We start from the raw sequence: 20136 nt of genomic DNA on the forward strand, positions 1-20136 counted from the left end.
CTCACTTTCCCCTTAGTCACTCTCTCGCACACTCTCCCCGGGCCGACAAATGTCAGAGTCTGTAAGTTCGGAATATCAGCCACATGACGTCATTTCGAGAGAGAGAGAGAGAGAGAGAGAGAGAGAGAGAGAGAGAGAGAGAGAGAGAATACATCAAACTCACACTGGACTCGTTAATGCTTGATGTACAGTGCTTACTCATTTATTAAAGAGTTTACTGTCATTTATTTATATATTCGTTTATTAAAGACACAATAAAGAAAATGACAAATGAGAAAACCATCAATAAATCAGAAAGAATGGATTTTTTTTTTTTAGTCATAGCTTGAAAAATGTAACTTTCGAAAATGAGACTCACTTTGCGATATCTTATTATTATTATATTTAGATACTTGAAGTTCTGCCAATGTCACACTAATAAAACAGTAACTTTCTTCTCTATCATTGTTTCAGAAAGTCACAACGAATACATTTTTTCTTCACCGAAATTTGAGACTCACATTTTAGACTTCAATAATTTATCCGAGTCAACTGATTTTTTATTGTTTTCTGCGTCTGAGAATATCAAATTTCCAATCATATAATCGTCTCTCTCTCTCTCTCTCTCTCTCTCTCTCTCTCTCTCTCTCTCTCTCTCTCTCTCTCTCAGTTTCCTCTCTCACACGCTCTCTCAGCCTACTTCTCTTTCCTCCCCTCTTGCTCTTTCCCTCGCAGCCCCTCTCACCCTCGCCTCTCCCTTCTCTCCTCATCCGTCACCGCCCCTCTCCCTCAGGCTGACAGGGGAAGACACAGGATGAGGCATAAAAAAAAATAGTATCCGGGATGAAACCAGTTACCTCCAATAAGTGGAATAAATAAGCGATACAAAAGTGTTGGATACTAAGAGTTAGGTTAAGAAGGGAATCATTTGTTGAGTTCATCTGTACATTAAAGGGGGAGTGATTAGCGGGGATTTTTTGTCACTTTTTTTTATTTGCCGTTGAGCTGTTCCCTTTACTGTAAAAAAGTACGCGTGTGCTGAGTTGCTGAGGCCAAGAAGTGTGACCTGGCTGAGTTGATGGTGAACACTGATTGCGGTCGCTGAGTAGTCATGATTTTAAGCGGATTTATTCATTTATTTTCATTTACTTAATTTCTTTCATTTGCTAGGCGTGTGTGCTGAGTTGCTGCTGAATACTGATTTGCGGTTGCTGAGTTATGATTTCAAACTGATTTACTCTTTTATTTTCAGTCATTTCATTTCTTTACAGTGATTGAGATATATACTGAATGTTGAATATTGATACTGCCATATTTTTTTTTCATTTTAAATTCAAGGGTAAATGGCCGAGTAATACTGTTGGTTCTACTTCACTATTTTGAAAGACATTACTTATTCTTGTATTTCATTTCTTTAACAGATTTATTTCTTTATTTTCGGTTCTTTGATTTCCTTAAAGTGAATGAGACAGATGTTGAATGTGACTGATAATGCTCGATTTATTTATTTTTCATTATAATTCAACGGTACATGACACACGACTGAAGCCAGTATTATCAAACGTGCCGGCGCCTCAGTTCACCTGTTTGGAAAGCCGCTCGTAGAGGTTGCTGAGGTTTTCATGGGCAGTTCTGTGATCCTAGTGATTGTTGTGCACGACCTCGGAGCCATCAACGGAAAAATCACCCAAAAAAAATCCGGCTAATCTTTTCTGTGGCCTGGAATATTAGTCATGACGGAGCCCGATACGTTATAATATATGGCCTGCTTCTGAGACAATATTTTGACTTATTTATTCTTTTATTTAATTTCTAAAGGTAAACGAATGTGAAAAATACTGATATTCCTGATCCATAATAAAAAAAAGATTAATTCGTACATTATATATATACACGGTAAAAAGAGACACACAAATACTGCTGCTCTAAGTCAAGCACTCAAACATTTATTAACTTATTCATTCAGTTCCCGTTTTTTTTTCTTCTTTACGTTCAAAGCGAAACACTTACATGGATGTGGCTGAACCAATATTTCAAACCTACTCTTTTTACAGACATATTGCTGCTCTAAGTCAAGCCCTCAGACATTTATCTACTTATTTATTCACTTTTCCGTGTTTATATTTTTATTAACACTAAATGCGACACACTAATATGGATGTTGCTGAGTCAATATTTCAAACGTGTGCATATTTTTTTGTTTATTTTTACAGTTAATGGTGTTTTCATTTTTATTATGACGGCAAATAATGTCACGATATAAAACAATTACATTTTCATTCATGTTGCTCAGTCAGTATTATAACCATGTAATCCTTTTTATCTATTTTTTTCTTCATATTTCAAACATTTACGTATTTATACATTACTTTCCCTTCCAGTAAATGCGACACGCTGACATGGACGTTGCTGAGTCAATATTTCAGACACGTGGGAATATATCTTTTTTTGCAGCAAGAGTTTGACAGACTAATATTAACGTTGCCGAGTTAGGTCCCCAACACATGAATTACTGTCGTTGCCGTGTCAGGTATTTTACACTTTTATTTATGTTGTCACGTTAGATCCCGGCGGTATTGATGAGGCCGCGGCGCGCTGCAAAACACCGCGCGTCTGCATTTCCGTAAGCACGTCTTTATTTTGTGCACTGGCGCGTGACTCGACAGAACCTGATCTAAATGTCTTTTTAATGCACATACAACCAGGTTTTGTTAACGACTTACGCCATCACAGGAAAAACATATGATATCTCAACATACCCAGCTTCATATGCCTTTTTTTTCATACACAAAACTACCATAGACCGAGGATGTTTACTGTAGAAGAATGTGACAGCTGAGTGTTGTCGAAGAATAGGGGATAGGAGTTGCCGTCTTTTTTATACACATTGAAACCAGATTACCTTACAACGTACACAATCAGAGGAGAAACAGAGAGCTCAACCTAACCAGCTTTATATCATTATGTATTTTATTATCCGCACACCAACCAGCCTTTTTTTTTTAACGACGTAAACTATCACAGGAGAAACGCATTATGACTCAACACAATCAGTTAATCATTTTTTTTTTTTTTACAGCTAAGGAGACAGTTCAAGGGCGTAAAAAAAAATATATATATATAAAAAAAAAAAAGCCCTCTACTCACTGCTCCTGAATAGAGGTCAAAGGAGTGTCCAAAAAGAGAGGTCAATTTCGGGAGGAGAGGTGTCCTGATACATGTCTTTTTACTACATATGGCAACCAGATATTTTAAACGACTTACGCCATTAGAGGAGAAACATTTTATATTTACTATTGCGATTATTTTTATATGTGAGATTTTTTTCTAAAGTACTGTGGCCTCTTTTTCATATCAAGGTACTGCTTTGCATGGGGGGAAATTTTATATATCGCGAGGATTTTTAATATTTTGGGTATTTTTTTATATCGTCTGTAGCGTTTTTTTCCATTGCGGGTCGTTGTATTTCACGATTTCATTTTGATAGAGCCGGGTATTATTAATAACAAGCGTTTTTTTTTTTTTAAATCGCGAGCGTTATTCATAAATCAGCATTTATGTTTATTTTTTCAGTGTCTGTTTAATATTCACGTTATCTCTAATACTAATTCTATTTATTTATAAATTTAAAATGCATGTAAGTTTGCTTACGACTGTACATTGCTTTTTTCCATGATTAAGCTTGCAGCCAACATTGTGTCAACAGTTTTATATATTTTTTGTTACAATTATGCTTTCAGCTATAATTTTGTTTGAACTTGTATTCGAGTTTTATCTTTGTTGTTTTTTTGACTTGCATATTTGTTTTGTTTCATCTTTTGAACAATTGCAATAGATTGGAAGGAACATAATAAGACTAGCTTTTAAGTGTTAAATGAAAAAAAAAATACATAAACTAGAATATCGATTTGAAAACGTAGATGCCGGAAAAGAGGTCAATGAAAAACACAATAACAGATGATTGGCTGAACGAGAAGAAAGCTTACTGTAAACGATCTATTCCTCATCAAACAAATATCAAACAACAAGAGTATACGGCTGACATGCATCATCAGTGGAGGAGAGATCGGTGGTAAACGTTGAAGCCTACGATTACGAATGACCAAAAACAAGAGCGAGACCATTCGACTCAGGCAACTACTCAAACGTTCTCTAATATCTCTACTTCTTTTCTAATCTTTAAAATCATCTTTGCCTTTTATGAAACCCTCCTTCTCCTCCTTTTTCACGTCATACTCTTTTCATCTTCCTTACTCAAAACTTCCCCACAATAGGTATCATCTGAACCCCTACTCATCCTTCTCTATTCCCCCTCCCTCATCCGTTCATCCTCCTTCTTGAAACTCTTCCCTCAGCTATTTTATGAACCCCTCTTCCTTTCCCTACTCTCTACTCCTTTCCCCTCCTCATCCTCCTTCCTGAAACCTTCCCTACATATAATAATTTTCTAAACTCTACCTACTCTTCCCCCTCCTTTCCCCTTTAATTTTTTTACCCTCCGTATTAAAACTTTTCTTTCTCTCGTATGAGTTTTCTGAGCACATCTTCCTCCTCCCCCCTTCTCTGCTGTTTTAAACCTCATTGTCGAAACCTTTCCATCTCGTAAGAACTTAATGAACCAATCCTCTTTCCCCCCATTTCCTCTCTACAATCGCCTTACTAAAACATTTCCCCTTCGTATGAACTTTAAAAAAAACCTAATCTTCGTCTTCCTTCCCATTTCACTACTGTTTTTAACCTCATTGCCGAAACCTTTCCATCTCTTAAGAACTTTATGAACCCATCCACTTCCTCCCATTTCCTCTATACAACCCCCTTCCTAAAACGTTTCCCCCTCTTATGAACATTAAAAAACCCTTCTAATCTTCGTCTTTCTTCCCCTTCTCTACTGTTTTAAACCTTATTGTCGAATTCTTTCCATCTCGTAAGAACTTAATGAACCAATCCTCTTCCTCCCCATTTCCTCTATACAAACCCCTTACTAAAACGTTTCCCCCTCGTATGAACTTTAAAAAAAATCTTCTACTCCTCCTTTCCCTCCCCTCCCCTTTCATACGCAAATCACAGAACCCATCGAGTCACTGCCCGCAATAATTGACATTCGAGCCCATCAACGATTTTGTCTTTGGTGATGCGGCGGAATATCTTGCGACGAGGCGGCCAATGCGGAGTTAGTGGACCAATAATTACTGGACTTTATGCTCTCTTATTAGCGGAGAAATTAGGGTGACGCAAGGCTGAGGGAGAGAGAGGTAGGAAAGGGGCTTCGATTATATGACAGAGGGAAGGGAAGAGCTGGAGAGTTGGGGAAAGGAAGAGGAAAAAAGAAGAGAGAGAGAGAGAGAGAGAGAGAGAGAGAGAGAGAGAGAGAGAGAGAGAAATGAATCTTTTAAGAGCCACATTCACGTTATGAGGAACTGTGATTACTTCGGAGAAAATATTTGGGGATTCCTGATTGGTTGTTGTACGTTGACGAGGAGAGTTTTGACGGTTCCGAGAGGGGGGGTAGGGGGTGGCCACTACTACTACTACTACTACTACTACTACTCTCCATATTACCACCACCACCACCACCACCATCGGCAACAATAACAGTAGGGAAAATAACAACAATAAAAATTTAAATATCAACGATGGTAAAAAATTAATAATGATAATGATAATAAAAAACAAATCTTAAGACAAAAGGAAAACTAGAGGAAAGAGTTTAAGTAATCAAGGCAGGGAGGCAGGAAAGAAAATAAACAGAGATGAAAGAAAGAAAAGTTTTATTTGAGATGAGGAGGCAAAGGATTCAGATGAGGAAGAGGAGGAAAAATATTATAGAAAGCAGACATCGGGTGAAAGGAGGAAAAGAGGGAGGGAAGAAAAAGGAAGACACAGGAAAATTACAAAAAAGGAGAAACAGAACATGAGGAGGAGGAGTAGGATAAAAAAGATGACAATAGTGATGATAGATAATAATGATAAAGAGGAGGAAGAGAAGGAGATACTGAAGGATGTAGGAAGAGCAGGGTAAAGTAATCAGAGGAGATATTTATTCAAACTCGGAATGGGTTAACGAAAGGAGACAAAGGAGAAAGTAAAAAGGAGGGAGAGAGATATACAGAAAGAAAAGGAATAAAGAAAAGTAAGAAAAAGATACGATTCTATGAGAGAGGGAAGGGAAAGCCCGAAGAGTTGGTGAAAAAGAAAATAAGAAAATAAAGAAAAGAGAATTGCAAGAGGAAAGGGACTGAAGTGAGAGGAAAAAGATGAGAGAGAGAGAGAGAGAGAGAGAGAGAGAGAGAGAGAGAGAGAGAGAGAGAGAGAGAGAGAGAGAGAGAGAGAGAAAATAAAGGAATTGTGCGAATATACAAACCCCTGAAAATCCGGATACGGTTGCAATGGTGAATTCGGATACGGTTGAGTTGAACGCGGACTCGACGATCCGTGAAACTTGACCGATCATTTCCTGGTTGTTTGTTATGCCTAGAGACCTGCACACACACACACACACACACACACACACACACACACACACACACACACACACACACACACACAGGGATTATATCAGTCATGGAAACGTAAAAAAAAGAATGAGAAATACGTTAAGCGTAAATGTTTTGAGCTTTCTTTATAAAAACTTTCCTGGAATCTCTCTCTCTCTCTCTCTCTCTCTCTCTCTCTCTCTCTCTCTCTCAGGTGCCCCTCGACAGGATTTATCTTTCACAGAGCGCTTCATCCTCTAACTTTTATTTTCTCATCTCTTTCACAGCATTCTTTATTCATTCATATATATCAGGTGACTTTTCCACGTTCCACTCCCTTTTACCTTTCTTCCATTACATGTTGACGTAGTTTACCATATCACAAACACTATCATTCGTGTGACTCCTATGTATAAGTATTTTTCTGTCATTGTATAATATTTTTTCATCTCTAAAATGTCCACTTATTCTAACGTAGTTTTCTCGGGGTCTCTTAAACTACTACTACTACTACTACTACTACTACTACTACTGCAATTATTCGCCTAGGAACAACAGGAAACATTAGTAAAGATGATAATTGTAACACAAACAAAAACTAAGGATATGAATACGAATAAAAATAAGAAGTAGCAAAAGGAAGAAGAAAACTTAAGTGGTAGTAGTAGTAGTAGTAGTAGTAGTAGTAGTGGGGTAGCTTTAGTAATATCTTGGTGGAAATCCATGCATCTGTTCTTGACATATCGGTCCATTTGCTTCACTTCTCTCTCTCTCAGTTTTTCTTCGTCTAACATTATAAACTTTTGCCTCCTATGTCGCCTCTTCACATATTCGGGTCCTTCGTTTACACCTCACATCTCTCTCTCTCTCTCTCTCTCTCTCTCTCTCTCTCTCTCTCTCTCTCTCTCTCTCTCTCTCTCTCTCTCTCCACACACACTCGTTTTTTTGTTTCCGTTCTTTCCTAACCTTTGACAGCATTCTCTCTCTCTCTCTCTCTCGCCTCTTCATATATTCGGGTCCTTCGTTTACACCTCACTCTCTCTCTCTCTCTCTCTCTCTCTCGTGCACCCTGACACTTTTTGCCACACTCACTCCTGACTCTCCCTCTCTCGCGACACAAACTTATCAGAGAATTATTGTAAAAGCCATTCGTCGTTCTTTTTGCCGACAGGAAGGCGTCTGGGCCATCAGCAGCGGGGACGACCGACTCCTCGCGGATTATTCCCCGCCGACGCAGGAAAGAAAATTGGGTCCAAAGTCCCAGGAGACCTTCAACATTGGGAGAATCGACCACTGAAATTACACTCCACCCACAGCCACCTCCCCCCGCCCTTCCGTCTCTTTTTCCCTACGCGCCCAACCGACCCATCTTTTCTCCGATCTCCCTACTCCTCCCCTCTTACTCCTCCCGTACCTCCACCCCCACTTCCTTCGCTTCCATCGCTATCAGGAAATTAAGGAGATTCCTCTGTGTTTTGCTGACGTCTGGGGGCAGAGGACACGGGTGATCGGTTGGCTCATCGACAAGGCTGGAGGACTGGCGGGGCTACTGGCGGTGCCGCGGTGTGGGGGGTGACGGGCGCACCTAAGAACATGATGTGAGTGTGCAGCGCCGCTGGGAGACACGTGTGGCTGGCTGAGTGGGAGGGAATCACCACTACTCCATCACCACCACGCCATCATCACCCCGACACCACGTCCTTCCCGCCGGCAGCTCCGAAGAATGTTAGAGGATCCCAGTCAAGATGCTGCAGAAGAGTCGGCGCTGGGCGGCCTGGGGGATGCTGGGGCGGTGAGAGACAAGGCTGGGGGTCTGCCGTGCCGCGAGCCGGTGTCCTGCGGAGGCCTATTCCAGGAGGACGGCACGGGGCAGCTGCTTCCCATCGATCGCCTGAGCCTCCTGTTGGTAGACGCGTCGGGCATCAACGGTAGCAACGGCTCCTCCTCCGGCACGCACTACCACCCGCCGCTCTTCAACTTCTCGTCTGATGAGCTGCTGGATGTGCTGTCCGGCGTGAAGGATGGCTACCTGGACGCCGTCACGCAGGTGGTGTTCATCGTGTGTTACGCCAGCCTCATGGTGCTGGGCGTGGGCGGCAACCTGATGGTGGGCTGGATCATTTGGCGCAAGAAGACGATGAGGACGCCTCGCAACCTATACATCATCAACTTGACAGTGTCCGACCTCAGCATGTGCCTGGTGTGCATGCCCATCACGCTGGTGGGGCTGCTCTACAAGAACTGGGGCATGGGCGAACTGCTCTGCAAGTTAGTGCCGGTGCTACAGAGCGCCAACATCATGGTGTCCACCTCCACCGTGCTGGCCATCGCCCTGGACCGCTACGCCACCATCGTCAAGGTCGGCAGGTCCTCGAGAAGTAAGCTGCACGTCACCTCCTCCATCGTGGCCATCTGGACCTCGTCGGTGCTGTTCACGATGCCGCTCTACTTTTACCACAGCGTGACACAGGTGCGTGGCCGACACCAGCAGGTTCCGTGCTCTCAGGTGAGGTGAGAGGGTGTGTTGGGCGGGGGAATATCTTAACACTCGCGTGCTAGATCCTAAGCTATAATCATACAGCCTTGACGCATATTTCAGCTACATATAAGTGTTCTGCCATGTGTTAGTGAGTGTTCCTATAGCAGTAAGCGGGGTGTTGTGTGTTGTTCTGCCGTGTGTAGCCTCGCCTTCCCGTCCCCAGGTCCGCCTGGGCCACATCGTCCTCTACGAGCGGTGCATCTTCCACTGGCCGTCGCGGACGGCGCGCAACGCGTGGCTCATCCTGTTGTTAGTGACGCAGTACGGGATCCCCATCGTGGTGCTGAGCGTGGTGCACGCCCGCATCAAACAGTACCTGGGCCACCACCTCATGGGCCAGTACGACGAACGCCGCGCCCAGCGGGAGATAGAGAGGAACCGCAAAACTACGATCCTTCTCTCAACCATCGCCGTGGCCTTCGCCGTGTGCTGGCTGCCCTGGCACGTTGTAAACCTTCTCGCAGACTTCGAGTACGAGGGTCTGCGGGACCCCAAGCACTTCTATGCCGTGTTCGGTGCCTCGCACATCATGGCGATGAGCTCGGCGTGCATCAACCCGGTGCTGTACGGCTGGCTCAACACCAACCTGCGGCGGGAGCTGGTGGAGGTACTGCCGCCCATTTGCGTCAAGCTGGGCTGCCTCCTGCCGGGTGTGCGGGGGCCCGGGCGGAGTCTGGGCGGGGGCGGCGCAGGGGACTCCCCGACGAGACAACCAGAGAGTGTGACCCTCCTAGTGTTCCAGACCCACCCGCCCACCAGCCTCATGCACCCCCTGTCCCGCTCCCCCGTCCCCCCCACCACCAACAGCACGCCCATCACCACCACCACCACCACGACTGCCACCACCAACGCCATCACCACCACTACTACTATACTCGGGAACGACATATAGCACGGTAAGACTCTCTCTCTCTCTCTCTCTCTCTCTCTCATTAATATGCAATTGTTCCAAACCTTTCCTCCCTTACTTGAATTGTAAGCTAAGAGACGCATTACCCCTCACAAAACACACACACACACACACACACGCGCACGGCCCCTTTACTAATGGAGTAATTAATTGAGTGGCCTGCTATCGCGCCGCATCTTCAGGCTTTCCACGAATTCTAATGTTTTCCGCGGAGCGACGGCAGGACAAATATTTCTTCATCTCTCTTTCTCTCCCTTTCCTTCGTTCACTATACAGCGGCGAGTCACAGGCACTTAGCGTTGGCGTTAAGACCACAAATTCTTCACTACATAAAAAAAAATAATTGGAACTTGTCAATGAAAGGAATTATTCGCCGGTTATTCCTTTGGTTACTCTGCGGTCCAAATATGAAGTCATTAAGGGTGCCAATTCCTTATTATGAGTTTTAGATTCCTATATTCTGAAATCTAACCCTTGAAAAGAACATGAAAAGACTATCTCCGAAAAAAACTCCATATATTTGTGTGTATATGTGAGTGTTCGTGTTTGTTCTTTGTGTGTTTATGTGTGCTAGTGTTATAGTGTGTGTGTGTGTGTGTGTGTGTGTGTGTGTGTGTGTGTGGTGTGTGTGTGTGTGTGTGTGTGTGTGTGTGTGTGTAAGGTATTTCGTGCAGAATGACAAGGAGCTGAGACTTGTGCCGCTGAAATGGGTCCTGGAGGGAGCTATTAACTCACTCACACACACACACACGCACACACACACACACACACACATGGCCCGACTATACATAACTATTTCAATCTTCCTTCTCTCTCTCTCTCTCTCTCTCTCTCTCTCTCTCTCTCTCTCTCTCTCTCTCTCTCTCTCTCTCTCTCCTTACACGAGAGAGAGAGAGAGAGAGAGAGAGAGAGAGAGAGAGAGAGAGAGAGAGAGAGAGAGAGAGAGAGAGAGAGAGAGAGAGAGAGAGAGAGAGAGAGAGAGAGAGAGAGATTGTATGTGTTTATGACTTCGTGTTTATGACTCTGTGTTTATGTGTGTGTGTGTGTGTGTGTGTGTGTGTGTGTGTGTGTGTGTGTGTGTGTGCGTGTGTATTTCTGAAGGGCCAGTCATATTAGTTTGGCCATAGACTTCACAATCTCTTGACGGGAAACGGGGCGCGGGGCCGATTCGCAGGGGGCCGATTTTCAAAAATTTAAAATTTAAATATTTTCAAAACCAAAGCAGCTAGCGACCTGAAACTAAAACAGGCACCTCCCTTAGGCATATATGAGTCTCCATGAGCAGCGGTATCAAAAAATTCAAAGTCGTTCCCTAATAAAATCCCGATTAATTGTTTTTTATATAAGTATAACAAAACTTAAAAAGGCTATAAAATCCTCAGATTTTACGCTAGATGCACAAACATCACCAAATGCAGAGATAATCACTTATATTTTCAGAATCAATAGCAATATTTAGCATATCTTATAAGTTTTGCCCGAAATAGCTACTTATTTTTTTTTTATTTAGTGCAATTTTACGTAAGTTTTAACATCTAATAAATCACTTAATTTTCACATTAGAAACTTAATACTTGAGGAAAGCATGCAGAAACATCTTAATTTTACTCAACAAAAGCAAAATATTCATTTTTCTATATACAATCACAACTTATTTTGGTTGAATTCCGATGTCACTATTGCCGCAGCACGTCTTGCCGGCTATCTGGCCCTCGTCCCTGAACAATCACTTTAGCCTTTTGGCCTATGACTTGTGGGCCCCGGTCAGTTTCCTGGACTTGTACACGTCCCTGTTCCTCGCCGTCTCCTTCCTGCCCTCCTCGATACTGCTCCTCTTCCTGCCGGTCGTCTGCTTGAAGGCCTTGTTCTTCCTCGCTTCTGAGGTCACGTCCTTGGAGAAATTAGCACCGAAACAGTTGAAGAGGGACCTGCTGATGTGCGGCAAGATGGTGTTGGCCAGGTTGTGCCCCTCCTGGCACCTGTATCCCTGCAAGGTCGGGTCTGAGGCCGCCAGGAACTCCAGGAGGTGCCTGAACCCGTCCCTGTGGCGCATGGCAAGGGAGAGGAACCTCAACCTGCGCTCCTTCTTGTCCTCCCTGCACATCAGGGAGTCCCACAGCGACATCCCGAAGGACGCCATGTGGGCCATTGGGAGAGATGGCCGCTTCAGGACCGCCTGGCCCGTCTCCAGCTCCCCTGTCGACCAGCTCGACCAGGGCGTCGAACATCACAGAGGGCGGGTCGCCCCTCTCGAGCTCCACGGTAATCTTCATCTCCTCCTGCTGGGCAAGCTCCTGCTTGCAGCACTCGGCCACAGAGGAGTTGGCCTGGACCTTCCTGGCCAGGTAGCCGGCGTAGTTGCCGACCGCGGCGAGGAGCAACTCGTCCGTCGGCGGGTCCGGCTGGTCGTCGGCCAGCTCCCTGGCAAGCTGGGCCAAGATCACCTCGTCGTCCTCCTTCTCCTCTGCCTTGGCCCGGTCCAGGTCGGCCTGCACGTCCCCGGGGAAGAACCCGACGAGCTTCAGCAAATGCAGGCGCTGGGCCAACCTGTTGCTCACCATGAAGTTCTGCACGCTCGTCCAGTAGTTGGCGCCGCACATGGTGCGGCGCTTGCCGAAAGAGTGCTCAGTCGGGTCAGAGTTGGCCTTCCCCATGCACACATACTCGACCCCGTAGGACGTAGTGAACAGCCCCCTCACTACCACACTGCACTGAACACACCACTGCACTGCACACAACACTGAGTCACTGCACTGATGGCGTAGTACGGCTCCTCCACAGTTTACTCCACGGGGTCGCGGCGTCCTCATATCTTGTGTCTCCTCCGTCACTTCCACTCGATCCACTGCCTTCTGTGTCTTCTTGTATCGTCCTCTGGATCCTTGCAGTTGTGGGGAAGGGTACAGAGACGATGAATAACTGTAGGTCCTTTACTTGGAGAGTAAACAGAGGCAGGACAGCGATAATCCTTTACAGAGGGAAGTGCCCAGCTGACTGCGTGCCTAAGGCGAGTTAGGCGACGCGGGAACTGAGCTGAGTTGCCATGTAGGCACTAACTAAACGTACATTTCTTGTTTCCTAATACGTAAAACTGTGGACTTCACTATCCTACAGTTATCATTCATTTTACGTAAAGATTTCAACCTAAAGTTACGCAAATTTGCCATTTTTTACACAACGTTTTCAAAGTGCACGCATGGTGCTATTTTATATAAGTTACCTTGAATCCTCGACCAAATCACTCTAGAGACACTCCTGCCTGCTTGTATGCACTAAAACTTGAAGATTTCGTCCTGTTTCCACTTAAATTCGGAGTAAGAACGCAGAGTGTGTTTGAGTTGTCGCAGTGAAAGTCGCCATAACAATCGGCCCCTTACGCGAAGCCAGCGCGCCAAGACTGCAGAGATTTCCCGTCAACTAGTTGTGAAGTCTATGGTTTGGCAATAGCAGACGATAGGTTATCAAAGTCACACACACACACACACACACACACACACACACACACACACACACACACAGAAGGGGGTCAAGAAACACTTCCACTCCGTCTTGAGATTAAGGCGAGCGAGTCAGAATCAGATCCGAATAAAATTAATAATCTTCTTAGTAAAATCTTCAAAAAATGTCTGTTGGAAGGAAATTATACGAGAGATTAAGTGCCTGGACGAGCAATGACGTGGAAATCGAGAGAAGGCAGGCGAGATTGAACGAATGTCTCTCTGTCTGTCTGTCTGTATGTATGTGTGTGTGTGTGTGTGTGTGTGTGTGTGTGTGTGTGTGTGTGTGTGTGTGTGTGTGTGTGTGTGTGTGTGTTCTCTTTCCTACAGTCCATTCCCTACACCGCCTCCAAACTTTCACATCAAACTCCTACGTACAGTTTCCAGAGACATGCGTTGACGTCTGTTCAAACAAAGTGTTCCTCTAGCGAAGAGGCAGCGTTTGTCTGCCTTTTATTGATTAGACTGATTCCTCTCTGGCTGTCATGAAGGTAGTCTGTCGTTCACACGTGCTCTTGTGGTACATGTTTCTATATCATCTCTCTTATCTCAGCCTTTAAACAAGATTGACAGTTATCGTTGGCACCATGAAACTCAAATGTGATTGCAAACGCCACTTATGCTAGTAAAAAATCAATAATCATAACAAAGAAATAATGACAAGTATAAGAAATTTCGAAATGTTTTAAACTTTTTTACATATTCTACATACATTCCAATTTTAAAGATTTGTTAAAGCAGCATTGAAATAAACCAGTTTCGGGAATGATTAAGAAGGAAAGCCAGTTTGATGAGCAAGGGTTATGGCAAGTGCTGCCGCCCGGGGTGTTTGCATTGTCCGTCATTACAGCTGTATGAAATGTAAACGTGGCTGGCTGTGCCAGTAGAGTTTAGCGCGCTGTTACCTTCATAGAATTCCGCCCGTAACACACTGTTTTACAGGCATTGAAAACTTGCTAGAAATATTGTTGACGAACGTATTGCAGATAAGGCAGCTGGTACGAACTGCGGCCGGAGACTTACTAAGACTTCAAGTTTTGAACGTTGTATAACAGTGGCAACCAACGCTATCTTGTATAATAGTTGAGTTAAGGCAAATAACATAGCAAACTGTATCACGAGAGCATTTCATGAAGCTCCGTATAGGAGCTGAAAGAAAGGCCTCAGCACCCAAAAAAATAACATCACAAATAATAATAACAGCAACAGCAACACCAATAATAATAATAATAATAATAATAATAATAATAATAATAATAATAATGATGATGATGATGATGATGATGATAATAATAATGATAACAAGCTAATAACAGGCAAGTGGGGAAGTTAACACAGGCGGAGAGTTGTTTACCCCTAACTAGTTTCGTCCGCAAAGGCTTCTTAAGATAAATAAGTCATTTCGGGCGACACTAATCAGAGGAAACTTTCTGTCCGAGTTTTTCTCCACCACCTTCTTTAACAATGTCTGCACAGCAATAATCTTCGCACGAGCAATAAATGCGACTATAAAAACCGTAACATCAGTACTTTACCTCCTCCTTATGATGTGGTGGGAGCAGTTTTTGTTGTTGTTCTTGCTCTTTTTACTGTTAGTTGTGGTGGCAGACTCATAGGGCTCAGCAACCAGTATCACGGCGCAGCGTGGAGGGTTCAGTGAGGGATTGTGGGTTCAGATCAGACGACTAGACACTCCCAAGGCCATTGTCGGGTCTGACGCCACTCTCTCGAAAGATCAGCGCGGAGTGACAACCGTGTGACGACTGCTCTCCGGTCTCCCAGTCGTCTTCATTCATCGTCCGTCTCCCTGACTGGAAATTAATGTGAAAACTATTACTTGCGATTTTCTTTAAGGTACAGAAGACAGATGAAGAGAAAATCAGTAAACAATGAGCCCGAAAGTGTTATTTTTCTCATTTATTTCAAGTTAAAGAAGACACACTAAGGTAACAATTCAAACAAAACTTTTACGCAAATTTTCTTTCTTAATTTAAAGGAAACGAACTATTGAAAAAACATGCTTATTAATTTTCCATGTCGCGTTCCGTTCTCTCATGCAAAAGACGAAGGAAAATATTGTCTTTGTTATGGTGAGGGAGATGGATGGAAGAGAACAGGGAGAGAGGATGATGAAAGAGAAAGGGAGGAGGCAGAGGGGGACAGAGGGTATGTAGGATAGAAGAGGGAGAAAGGACGACAAAGAGAGGGTAAGAGGAGGCAAACTAGACACAAGGGACACGAGATATAAATACAAAAATCGCTCCATGCACACACTGGTTCGCAACGTAAAAAGAATGCCGAAAGGAATAATCTTGTTTACCCCTAAAAGCGTCTTGGTCTTACTCTTACCCCAGGATTCAATTACACTCGCTCTCTGGCTGCCTATAAACTGCTCCTCCTGTCCTTCTGCCTGAAACACAACACCTCTACCCTACTCTCCCTGCCTATCGTAGCCTTGCCTCACATACAGCACCTCTTCCTTCCTTTCCCTTTCCCTGCAATGCTCGCCTAACTACCCTATCGAATGGTCGCCTCATATACAGCACCTTTTCCTTCCTTCTCCTGCAATTCTCGCCCGTCTACTCAGTACCTCCCTGCCTATCGTAACGTTGGCTCACATATAACATCTCTTCCTTTCTATTCCTGCAATGCCTCTTAGTCTGCCCAGCATCTCCCTGCCTATCAGAACGTTACCTCACATACAGCGCCCTTTCCTTAGTCCCTGCAATGCTCCTCAGTCTACCCAGCATCTCCCTGCCTATCGTAGCCTTGTCTCACACACACACTGCTACACAAAGAGGCGAGTGTGTATTTCGAGATATATTGCTGGTGGGATAGCGAACAATTTTGCTCTCCTGTTATTTCTTCGTCCTCTTCTTCCTCCCAAGCCGCCGCCGATCTCAGGCTACAAATAGACACGCCAGGAGGACCCGCGTCACGATATGATGATCACACAAATATTTCCGTCACGTTCTCTATTTTCATGAGGCAGATTTTCAGCAAGATCGGTTACGCCTCCGCCTCCGCCTCTCCTCTCCTCCTCTTCCTTCTCCTCCCTGTGCAAGGCGAAAGCGGCTTGAGGATTGGTGCAGGAGGAGGAAGGGAGGGAAGGAGAGAGGAGGGACGGGATGGAGAGGTAAATTGAGGGAGGAATGTCATCGGTATAGAAACGAGAAGCCAGAGAGGATGGAAGGAGGCAAACGAGGCAGACAAGAGATGGAGGAAGCGAGAGAATAGAGAGAGAGAGAGATGATGAAGAAAGGATGAGAGGAAACAAACGAGGTCCAGAAGAAATGGAAGATGGAGAGATGAAGGAGAGAAGAAAATGGAGAAGGGATGGGAGGAGACAAATGAGACACAGAAGAAAGGAAAGACGGAAGAAAGAGGGATAGAAGAGTATGAAGAAGGGATAGGAGAAAATAAGCGAGACACAGAAGGAAGGAAGAACGGAAAAAAAGAGGGAGAGAGGAGGATAAAGAAAGGATAGGAGACAGCAAACAAGGCACACAAGGAATGGAGGATGGGAGAGGTGAGGGAGAAGGAGGATAAAGAAAGGAAACAAATAAAAGGAGGAAATAAACGAAACATAAGAGGATGGAATGGAAGAGGAAGAGACGAGGATTGAGAAGGGATGGCAGGAAATAAACGAAATAGAGGGAACAGAGAATGGAAGAGGAGAGGATGAGAGGAGAATAAAGAAGGGCTTGGGAGGAAATAAACAAGACAGAGAAGGAATACAGGATGAAAATACGAGAGGGAGAAGCGGATAGAAAAAGGATGTGAGGAAGTAAACAAAGCGAAGAGAGAATGGAGGATGGAAGGGGAGAGGAAGGAAAAAGGATAATAAAGCCAAAGGGGAACAGAAGGAACGGGGCACTGAAAAATAGAGGGAGAGATGAGGATAACAAAAGATGAGAGGAAGCAAACGAGGGAAAAAAAATAGAGAAACGGAGATGAGAGAAAGAAACCTAAGAAGTGGAAAGAGAGTTAGAGATGAGAATAAAAAACGGAGGGAGGAAGCAAACAAGGGAAAAAAAGAGAAACGGAGATGAGACAAACCTAAGAAATGGAAAAAAGAGAAATGGAGAGAAAAAAAGATGCTGAGTATAACATAGAGATACAGGAAGCGAGGATCATGGTTTAGCGAACAGAAAAAAGGGTGAAAATATTCTAACTACTATTACGAATAAAAGAAAAATACTTGGTCATATTCTGCGCAAAACTGGCAAGAGATAGCACATAAAAGTTACAGAGAGATTGAAGAAGTCAGGGCAAACAGAGAACTAGTTGGCAAGATAGAAACAGAGGATTTGCTAAAGCAGGATAGAGTGCTCTGACATCATAAGGACAATTGGTGACCGTTGGGAAAGAGAGTGACCTGGTAATGGCTAAAAACAATGATGATGATGATGATGATGATGAACATAGAAAAAGAGAGAGGGAGGCAAAGAGGTAAATACAAAAAGAGACAATTAGAGAAGGAGAGAGTGACATAAGAGGAGGTACGGCGGAAGGGAGGTCCAAGGAGGTTAGTGAGGGAGGGAGCGAGAGAGGAAGGGAGGGAGGTTGAGTTAATAAGGCAGGAAAGGGAAGGAGCGGTAAGTAAGAGGGAGTTTTGGGCCGCTGTGTCTAGTTAGTGTAAAATGTTTGATTAAGTTTGTGTCGCCGGAAAAAGGAAAGTGGAGCGGTGGCTAAAAACTATCAGGAAGGAGGAGGAGGAGGAGGAGGAGGAGGAGGAGGAGGAGGAGGAGGAAGAGGAGGAGGAGGACTAAGTTAAGTAAGTTTAGGGACAAATAAAGTAGGGTAACGTGATAAAAACAACACCATTAACCTTTCTCTCTCTCTCTCTCTCTCTCTCTCTCTCTCTCTCTCTCTCTCTCTCGGGAGAGAGAGAGAGAGAGAGAGAGAGAGAGAGAGAGAGAGAGAGAGAGAGAGAGAGAGAGAGAGAGAGAGAGAGAGAGAGAGAGAGAGAGAGAGAGAGAGAGAGAGAGAGAGAGAGAGAGAAACACACACACACACACACACACACACACACACACACACACACACACACAGACAAGGACACATGAGGCAATAACAGGAAAAGACTTACGAGACTCATGACACAAAAGGGAAAAAAGTGAAATAAAATAAAACTGTCACAAAGGAAGAATGAAAAATAGAAGCAGAAATGAATAAATAAATTCCAAGAATAGACAAAAAAAAAAAAAAAAGCCGCAAAACAAACAGACGAGAGAGAGAGGAGGAGGAGGAGGAGGAGGAGGAAGAGGAGGAGGAGGAGGAGGAGGTTTCATGATTGATGTGCTCTAAAGGACCGCCGGTGACAGGGTCATCAGCGCCCAACTGTGTGTGTGCGTGTGTGTGTGCGCGCGCTAATATACATACATCAATCACTAGCATTATTACGTGGCAGATGTTCTGTTGGACTCGCTAAATACTGTTAGGAATGTATCATAATTGTATTACGCGTCATATCACTGCACAAAATTTAGATGCGTTTTGGGAGGGAGCGATTTTGGTGCATATATTAACATGAGAAGTAGCAACCTGTCAGTCTCCTTAATAAAAGCGTAGTCTATATTCTCTCAGTCTTAATGCACGGTTCAGAAACTTGCAGCTCATTATCTTACCTTTATCGCCTGCCTCTTTATCTTCCTTTACCTCTGTCTGTCACTCCCTAAACCGTCTATTTGTACACTATCCCTCCCTTAACGTCCCTTTCTCTCCCTTACCGCGTCCTCGTGAGCCTCATCAGTTATTGCGTGCCAGTCAGTTAGCGGAAGGGAAGGGCAGAAGTTTTAACTCATGGATTCACTTCACAAAAAAATAATTACAGCCGTGAAGTGTAGATTTTAATAAGTGGGGTTTCAACTTTGGGTAAAATGTATCAGCAACTTTGACTAAATCACAACAGGGAAACTTTGCTGGGTAACAAACACGATTAACTATTCAATTAAAAGTACCTGACGCGGCTGGACTTAAATAATTAAACGACGGAGGAGGAGCTTCGATTCCATAAATGAGTTCGACCAATCCTTTGTTTCTTTTGCATCCTTTTATCGTTCCTACTGGGTCCCCATCTTTACCGTTTACATTCTTTCTTTGTTTCTGTTATGTACCCGGTATGTTTCCTTTGCCAAAAGAAGAAAAAAAAACAGACCATACCTTGTTGTTTAAAAGTTCACATGGCCACTTCGAATAAACATCAACAACGTCGCTTCAGTCAAAAGAACAGCAAAGGCGTCAGCTCTTTCTCAACGTACTAAGAGTCCTACGATTGTTATCCGAGCGGCCACAGCGATGATTCAACAAAGGCTTAAGTTCAGTACAGTCAGTCTCTTCAATTAAAAGACTAAGAGCAGAGTAACTTTAACTATAGCGTAACGAAAGACAACGTTTCTTATCTCATTGGCAGCAGCGCCCATCCAGCAAAGAGAGGCCAACATAATCCCTTCAGCCTAAAGAATAAGCCTGAACACGACACACCCCGCAGCCCCACCTCACCTCGCCCGCTCGCTGCCTCCGCACACTCATCACAGAGCCAGCCAGGGATCAGTATTTTTAGGCAACTCCCTCACGCCGCGGACACCCAACCAAAACCTACTTATGGAAAATAGGTACATGACTAGCAGCCAACATAACACACCTCGCGGATTAACCTCCCTTCTGATTCTTTTCTCTCTTTCAAATTACATTCATACACACACATATAAAATAAAAAAACATGAATTCAGAGTG

At 44.1% G+C, this 20136-nt stretch overlaps 1 protein-coding gene across 1 annotated transcript in view; it reads left to right on the forward strand.

Annotated features, from left to right (window-relative positions):
• Positions 1-20136, forward strand: part of LOC126988051 (neuropeptide Y receptor type 6-like) — a 145228-nt gene that overhangs the window by 92732 nt on the left and 32360 nt on the right. Inside the window, exons 2-3 of the mRNA XM_050845846.1 lie at positions 7624-8922; positions 9155-9887. Coding sequence (XP_050701803.1) covers positions 8176-8922; positions 9155-9883 — 1476 coding nt within the window. The 5' untranslated portion in view covers positions 7624-8175 and the 3' untranslated portion in view covers positions 9884-9887. The remainder of the gene's footprint in view (positions 1-7623; positions 8923-9154; positions 9888-20136) is intronic.

Source organism: Eriocheir sinensis, chromosome 67 (genome assembly GCF_024679095.1).
Source record: "Eriocheir sinensis breed Jianghai 21 chromosome 67, ASM2467909v1, whole genome shotgun sequence".
Classification (NCBI taxonomy): domain Eukaryota; kingdom Metazoa; phylum Arthropoda; class Malacostraca; order Decapoda; family Varunidae; genus Eriocheir; species Eriocheir sinensis.